General features: G+C 45.7%; 1 protein-coding gene and 1 long non-coding RNA gene across 2 annotated transcripts in view; both read right to left on the bottom strand.

The window, feature by feature from the left end:
* LOC110431629 overlaps positions 1-862 on the bottom strand; it is a 3,368-nt gene extending 2,506 nt beyond the window's left edge. Inside the window, exon 1 of the long non-coding RNA XR_002449042.1 lies at positions 621-862. This is a non-coding gene — a long non-coding RNA (uncharacterized LOC110431629). The remainder of the gene's footprint in view (positions 1-620) is intronic.
* On the bottom strand, positions 1,303-7,197 carry LOC8059659 (serine/arginine repetitive matrix protein 1). Its single transcript, XM_002467271.2, has 4 exons — positions 4,746-7,197; positions 3,993-4,189; positions 3,755-3,872; positions 1,303-1,739 (listed from the first exon to the last, which is right to left on the bottom strand). The coding sequence occupies exons 1-4, from the start codon at positions 6,801-6,803 to the stop codon at positions 1,683-1,685; spliced, it is 2,430 nt and encodes an 809-aa protein (XP_002467316.1). The 5' UTR covers positions 6,804-7,197; the 3' UTR covers positions 1,303-1,682.

Genomic DNA, 7,585 nt, shown 5'->3' on the forward strand with positions numbered 1-7,585 from the left:
TGTTTTTTAATGTCCATGGAGAGAGTCGAAGACAGCGAGCCCGAAAGGTAGCAAAACTTCAGTGTTACAGAAATGGTGAATGTATGGTATACATAATTAGTGCCAAAAAAATACTTACATTGCTTCTTTGTTTTCTGTTTTCCATTAAACTTTAGATGCATTTAACTGGGGTTTTACTGCCTTCGTGATTTCCAAATTAAGCTTTAAAAGTAAGCCACAAAGTGTGTCATCATGTATATACATGCATTTTAATCTAGCTGATTTCTGAGGGAAGTAGAAAATAGTGGGTAAAGGCCAAACGCAGCCACCACTTAGAACTTTTCGGTCAGATGAAAATCTGTATACCAGAACATGCGTTTCAGTTATGTAATGGGGTCATACCTCATTCCTTCATAACTAATAACTGGTGTTGCTATAATTGAGATGAATTCACTGTTTCTTTTATGCAGGTCCACAACTTAAGATTAGCAACTTCTCAGAGATAGAAAATTGGAGTGATGAATGTATATACTCTCTTTGGCTCTTTAATCATATAAAGAAATATGTATGTTTCCAGTTTATAATCTAAATGCACAAAAATAAAATACCCAGAGAGGGAGAGAGTTATGGGGAGTCCTTACCCAAGCAATAGCAGGAGGCACAGCGCCCTCAGATCTCCTGCTGCTCTCAGATTCTGGTTCTCGTGCTGTGTTGCTCGACGTCGAAGCCCTAATCAGCCGTGGCCTAGCGAGACAGTCTGTGAGAAGAGCGGATCAAGAAACACGAAACCCTAGCGCGAGGCATAGAGATGTAGGCTGAGGCGGGTTCACCGTTGCTGTGACCGAAGCGACGAGAAGGTGGAGGGTCGGCGGCGCCGGCGACAGCGACGTCACGGCGATGGCGACGAGATGCTGGGGCGGCGAGCCGGCGACGACAAGGATGCTGGAGCAGCGGCGGCTTCGCAACTGGGCAACGCCGCGAGTCGCGACTTCGCGAGTCAGCTGCGTGAGTCGGGGGAAACCTTCCCGGCCTCACGAGTCGTGGATTTGTAGCGCGGAAAAGGAAGGGAAGCGGGCTGAGATCCTCGGTTGAGTGGGCTGCCAAAGAGCGCAAAAATTTAGCCCGAGAAAGATTGGCACGGGGGAAATCGGCCCAGGGAAAACGTTGGGATCCCTCCGGAAAAATGGGCTGCCAAAGTAGGCCTTAAAGAACAGGCTGGGATGGGGCATTCTGTACTGTAATTGGCTAATTTCGAAACTTTGCAATATGCAATTGAGAACACATTCTGTTTCGTAGTGTCAACTCTCCTTTTTGTGACCGATGTCCAGAAAACGTGGAGCTCATAGCCACGTCGTTTAGTTTTTACTTACAGGCTTCCCCAATGTCAACGCTACAATCCTAGCCCCAGGGAATCGAACAGCATGCAACCATCCCACATCACATACAATTCCCACAAATAGAAACTATATATTTGGCCATGATTACCACTTGATCACTAGAAATTACGGCCTGCCTGATTAATTTCTGGAGCAAATCAATGCAAGGCCACCGTAACCAGCATTCAAGCTTTACTTACAGGCTTCCCCAGTAATTAGATAAATACTCCATATATTATAACATTAAGTTGCAAAGAGAAACACCAAAAGTGCTTGCCACGCGTAACTGTTTTTCCATGTCAACAGCTCACAGCTACTTCCTGCATCTTAAGGGACAAGGTTTCCTAGCCCCATCACTCCAGCCTCCTGCACATTCTTCGATTTCTGCAACAAGTACACAGTTTCAGATTATATATATAGAAGAAGTCATCAGGGCTTCTTTATGTGTTTCTCTAGAAAAAAGAAAAACAATTCAATTTCTACTAGGCTGCAAGCTGCATTGACACAGTATGTCAGCACAGTTCGCTCAAAGTTACTACCAACAATCACCGAGTTCATCCTAATATAAAGCAAACCAATGGTTGTAGTATTTGCTTGTAAGTTCCGACGCTAATAAAATTCAAAGAGTGAAAATGAACTGTGGGCCCCTAAACTTTTCCCATATTCACATATGGGTCCAAAACTCTCAAATTTATTATCTAGGGCCTTCAATTTTTCAAGTGGTTCATTCAAAGTGGGAACTTAGGTACATGACTGGAGCTAGAGTGAACTTAGAATGAACTATTTGGAAAGTTCAAATGAACCTAGATGAGCATATGGGAAAAGTTTAAGGACTCAACCGTGCATTTGACTGAAATTCAAATATTACTATGATGGCTATACAAGAATATGCAAAACAAACATAGTCCCGCATTTCATGGGAAGTAATTCGGTGTACATATAATATAGGGTAATGATCCGATAATATGCACAACAAAAACATTTTTTTGCTTTATTTCATAAAAAACACTTCAATACTAAGTCACCGGAGTCCATGAATTTATAAACAAATCATTAACACTCATTATCAAGAATATCAGTATAGTTGGTTTAAGGTTAAAAGCAAACTATTAGACAGGGTCCCAACAACCTAATTCTGTATTTCAACATACTCTCCGATACTCTTGCTCGAACCCTCCATTGTTGATCAGCCTAGAAACCCTTGCTGTTCTCATGGACAGAGTTGTCCCAAGGGAAAATGAAACCATAAGAAAAAAATGATCAAATATAGATTTTTCTAGAGCAAAGGAGTGTACCAACCCAGGTCCAATTACTGAATGCTGCTTTTCCCTTTTATCACTTGATTTTTATTTTTATTTTTGGCCACTGCATAGGTTTTAGGCCCATGTTTAAATTAGAGAAAACAGTAGCCAATGGGGAAAAAGAAGAATGACAAATAGATAAGAAATTATCCAAGAACACCAATGATAAAAAGGAAAACTTCCCAGCTTCAAAATGAAAGCAAAATACAGCATCAGGTTAACCCATCCGTAGAGAAAAAAGGCACATTGCCAGGCTAGGCTCCAAAGAATACTAGGGCAGTACAAAGCACTGCATAAACACACACCCCCCCACCCCCCCACCCACACACCTAATGGCCTTTGGCAAGGATATCCCAGAACTACCATATATAGAAAACTGGTTTGCCCTCATGGCAGTAAAATGAGGAATGCAAAACATCAAAACAGCTCAAGTAGAAATGACAATGGAATTATCAAAGCAAGTTCCTCTACCGATACTCACGTAGCCATGTCTGCCAGTAAAGCTCTAATACAGATTGCATTGTATACATATGGAATAAGTAGGACACATCTCAACAAATTTTAATTTCAATATAGATCGTGGGTTTAACTATCTAGACTTGCACGCACATTTGCGATCTCGAGACGAGCTAAGTAACACTTCTATAAAGTTTCTAGTTCTTTCCTATTGGAATACTTAAGCAAACAACTGCTCCCTCCATCCTGAAATATAAGGTTTCGAATCATTCAAAATTTGCCTCAAATTACAAGGGATTCTAGTGAATTTAACTCTCCTAGGCACCAGTTACATGCCTACCAACCATTAATGTCTGTTGTCAACCCAACCACCAAGCTCGAAATATGGTAAGCACAGTATCTCCCTACTCTTAAAGAAGTTAAATGCTTTCTACTTTACCCATAAAATGTCTTAGAATCCTAGGATACCTTATACTTCAGGACAGAGGTAGTATAAGGATTATGAAGAAGATCAGCACTAAATTTTACTGTAACTGCAATGCTTGTGTTACTGCCACAATTGACATCACACAAAGAGAAATAAAAGCTTACAGCATAATGTAGCTCATAAGTAATGGATAGCCCCTTGTGGGAGACTCCTACCTGAATTGACGGTAACTCAAAACAGACATAATTCCAATAATCAACTAACTTGTGATCTTTTGGAACCACTTCATTAGCCCTTCCAGCACAAAAGATAGCGTAAGCATCAGCCGCATACCTAGAGTAAGAGGCAACATTCAAATTAATGACTCGACAGGGCAAAAAACAACATTCTATGAATAGTCCACATACACAGAAGAGTTTAGTGGGGGTGGGGGTAGGAGGGGGGGCCACTCACTTGCCAACACCACAAAGCTCAGTGATATAGGTCCATTCTTCTCCAACATAAGCCTTAGAGAATTTCTGGATTCTCTTTGTTTTCACACGCTGAAATCCAAGAGGTGCTAGATACTCTGCCATCTTTTTGGGATCAGCTCTATATGCAGTCTGAGGATCAGGATAGCGCTCGAAGAAGCCATTCACTTTCTTCTCGACCTGCAGCAGTAAACAAAGAAAATTCAACCCTTAAACCCAAAGAATGAATGTTCCACCAGAGCAACAGCAAACACGGGAATAGCCTTGGTAATGATAAATGCAAATGCGAAACAAGCATAAGCATCAGGGTAATAAATAGTCTTCGTAAAAATAAACAAATGTGAAACACCTACCTGAGCCAGTGTTACACTTAAAATGCAAAACAAACTAGCCTGTTTCAGGGCTGTAGTATAATAATCCATAGAGGATTGGACCCAAACATGCATGAACAACGTATCTATAACAAGTGGTCCACTGTTCAAATTTGTTTGTCAATCCTATGCGCACTGTGCAAACATATAATCGATCATCTTGTATCAAAGAAAGAAGTAGACACAGACAACCATTATTAAACCACTCAATTATCATGGAAATAAAAGGTAAGTTAGTCTCTTTCTCTTTGACAATCATGAAAACTGTTCTGATGAATCAAGCAGCCGACTATGAATCTAGATAATTGTTTGGTCAAGTAACATTCACAGAGATGACACAAAGTAGAAAGAATTGAACAGCTCACCTGTTTTCCCTGTGTTAAGTTGAGGAGCATGCATATTACAATGACCTTCCAGGGGTCAGAAGCATAATTCTCCTGCAATAGCTTATGGGGGGAGCACGGTGGGGGCACCAGCTGATCCAGCGGCAGGCGACGGTATTTATCGGAACGCTTCTCGGCAGCACTAAGTAATGGCGATTTCCGCCTTGGCTTTTTCTCCATTGTCATCATCTTCTCAGGCTTCTCGATCCCTTTGACCCTTATCCCTTCTTGTGACCCTGAGGTTGATGCTGAGGCTGGGCATGGTTGCATAGTGTTCGAGGTTGTTGTCCTAGCAGCCTTGGAGGACTCTTTTGCAGTAAGCAGAGAAGACCTAGATGACGGGTGGCCTCGAGGAGGCAACCTCGCTGGGCGATCAGCGGTATTAGGAAGTGGCAGACCACTGCCATCTTTCCGGCGATCAGGTTTGTAGGCGAATTGGGCAAAGAATGCACCAAAAGGTGAGGAATAATTGGGGTCCTGATCAGTGAAATTGGGATCGGCCATGGGAGGGAAAAAGCCTTGGGGCAGTGGCTGCTGCTTCTTCAAGACCTGGGACTTCTTGCTGCTGCTCCTCTTAACACACTGACTGCCCATGATGCCGCCAGCAGCAGCAGCTTCCTCCCCTGCCTGTGGATGGACATCAATGGGAAGTGGTAGCTGGCCAAATTGCTCGTGCTCCACCTTCGGCTGCCTATGCTTCTTCCTCAACGTCACCCCCTCTGCCGTCACCTTGCTTTCCCTCTGCAAGATTTGGGCCATAGCAGCAGTGGGCGGTGATGGAATCACCACTGCAGCCTCCCCATTCTTCCTTTTCTTGTGCTTCTTTTCCTCCTTCCACACAGGCTCCTCCATTAATGGAGATGCCGGCAGCGCCTCCTGATTCTTCCTCTCACGTTCCTTAACCCCCACTATCATCTCCACCGAGGTTAGGGTTTCAGGAGTGACTGGGACCGGGGAATCAGACATGTATTCTGGGTTTGCCACAGGACAGGGAGAATCCCACAACGCTATCTCCCTTGTCATCTTAACCTTGGGCTTTTCCTTCTGTTTGATCCTTACCTCTTCTTGTGAACCTGAGGTTGATGCTGAGGCTGGGCATGGTTGCTTGGTGTTCGAGGTGGTTGTCCTAGCAGCCTTGGAGGTCACTTTTGCAGTGAGCAGAGAAGACCCAGGTGATGGGTGGCCTTGAGGAGGCAGCCTCGCAGCGCGATCAACAGTATTAGGAAGTGGCGGACCACTGCCATCTTTCCGGCGATCAGGTTTGTAGGCGAATTGGGCAAAGAATGCACCAAAAGGTGAGGAATAATTGGGGTCCTGATCAGTGAAATTGGGATCAGCCGTGGGAGGAAAAAAGCCTTGGGGCAGTGGCTGCTGCTTCTTCAAGACCTGGGACTTCTTGCTGCTGCTCCTCTTGACACACTGACTGCCCATGATGCCACCACAAGCAGCAGCAGCTTCTTCCCCTGCCTGTGGATGGACATCAACAGGAAATGGTGGCTGCCTGGATTGCTCGTGCTCCACCATCCGCCGTCTCTGCTTCTTCCTCACCGCCGCCATCACCTTGCTTTCCATCTGCAAGTTTTGGGCCGCAGCAGGAGTGGGCGTCGATGGAATCACCACTGCAGCCTCCCCATGTTTCCTTTTCTTGCGCCTCTTTTCCTCCTTGCCCACGGACTCCTCCATTAATGGACATGCCGGCGGTGCCACCTGATTCTTCCTCTCGCGCTCCTTAACCAGACTCACTGCAGCCGCCGCCACCATCACCACCGAGGTTAGGGTTTCGGTAGCGACTGGTACCGGGGACTCGGACTTGGATTCCGGGTTTGCAGGAGGTCGGGGAGACTCCCCCGCCGCCGCCATCCCAGCCGATGCTAGGGTTTCGGGAGCGACTGGGACTGTGGACTCGCGCTTGGATTCCGGTGTTGTCGGAGGTCGAGGAGCCTTCGAGGAAGCCGCTATTGCCTCCTCCTGCTCCCTGTGCTTCTTCCTCCTCCGCTTCTTCTGCCGTGACGCCTCCAAATCCTCTGCCGGCGCCGACATAGCGCACGGCGGCGATAACGACCAGGCGGGGGATCGAGACGGGGACCGCCTCGGCACTCGCACTACACCACAGCCTCAGAATAGCGGCAGTGTTGGGCGGTGCCGGAGAAGTTGAGCGGCGGCGGCGGAGTTGGATGGTGGAGTTGGGCGGGCGTGCGCAGAGAGGAGGCCGCGGGACCTGCGACGGACCGGCTGGGCAGGCAGCCGCAGTGGGGAGGCGGCGGGACCTGCGATGGATCCGGGCGGGCGGGCGCAGAGAGCAGGCGGCGGCGGCAACTGAGCTCAGGCCGGCTGAAGACAAAGGGGCAGGGAGTTCGATACAACAAAGACAAAAATACCCTGCGATTCCTTGCTCACGTCTGTTGAGAGTGCGCGCAAACAGGAACGGCAGCGCGCCAAAAGATTAGCAGCTCGCGCCAAAAATCCATGGCAGCAAAGCGGTTTCGGGTCGCATATCCGCAGATTTCGGTTGTCTAGATTCAGGTTTGAGAATGATTTTTCCCATGGTTTTCGGGTTCGGAGCCCTAAATTCGATTTTAGATTTGGGTTTTCACCCATAGATATCTAATGGATATCCGAAATAAATCATTAGAATTAAATTTCATATTTTATAATATGATAATAATAACTTGTTTACTTAGATTATTAAATTTATTTTAAGCTAACACATGAAAATATTTTTTATTACCTCTTGTTTATACATGTAAATATGTGTATATATATCATGAATATGTTTATAAAAAGCCCTTATTGTTATTATTATGTTGCCGTAAAAAGCGGGT

This window comes from Sorghum bicolor, chromosome 1, assembly GCF_000003195.3.
Source record: "Sorghum bicolor cultivar BTx623 chromosome 1, Sorghum_bicolor_NCBIv3, whole genome shotgun sequence".
NCBI classification, from domain to species: domain Eukaryota; kingdom Viridiplantae; phylum Streptophyta; class Magnoliopsida; order Poales; family Poaceae; genus Sorghum; species Sorghum bicolor.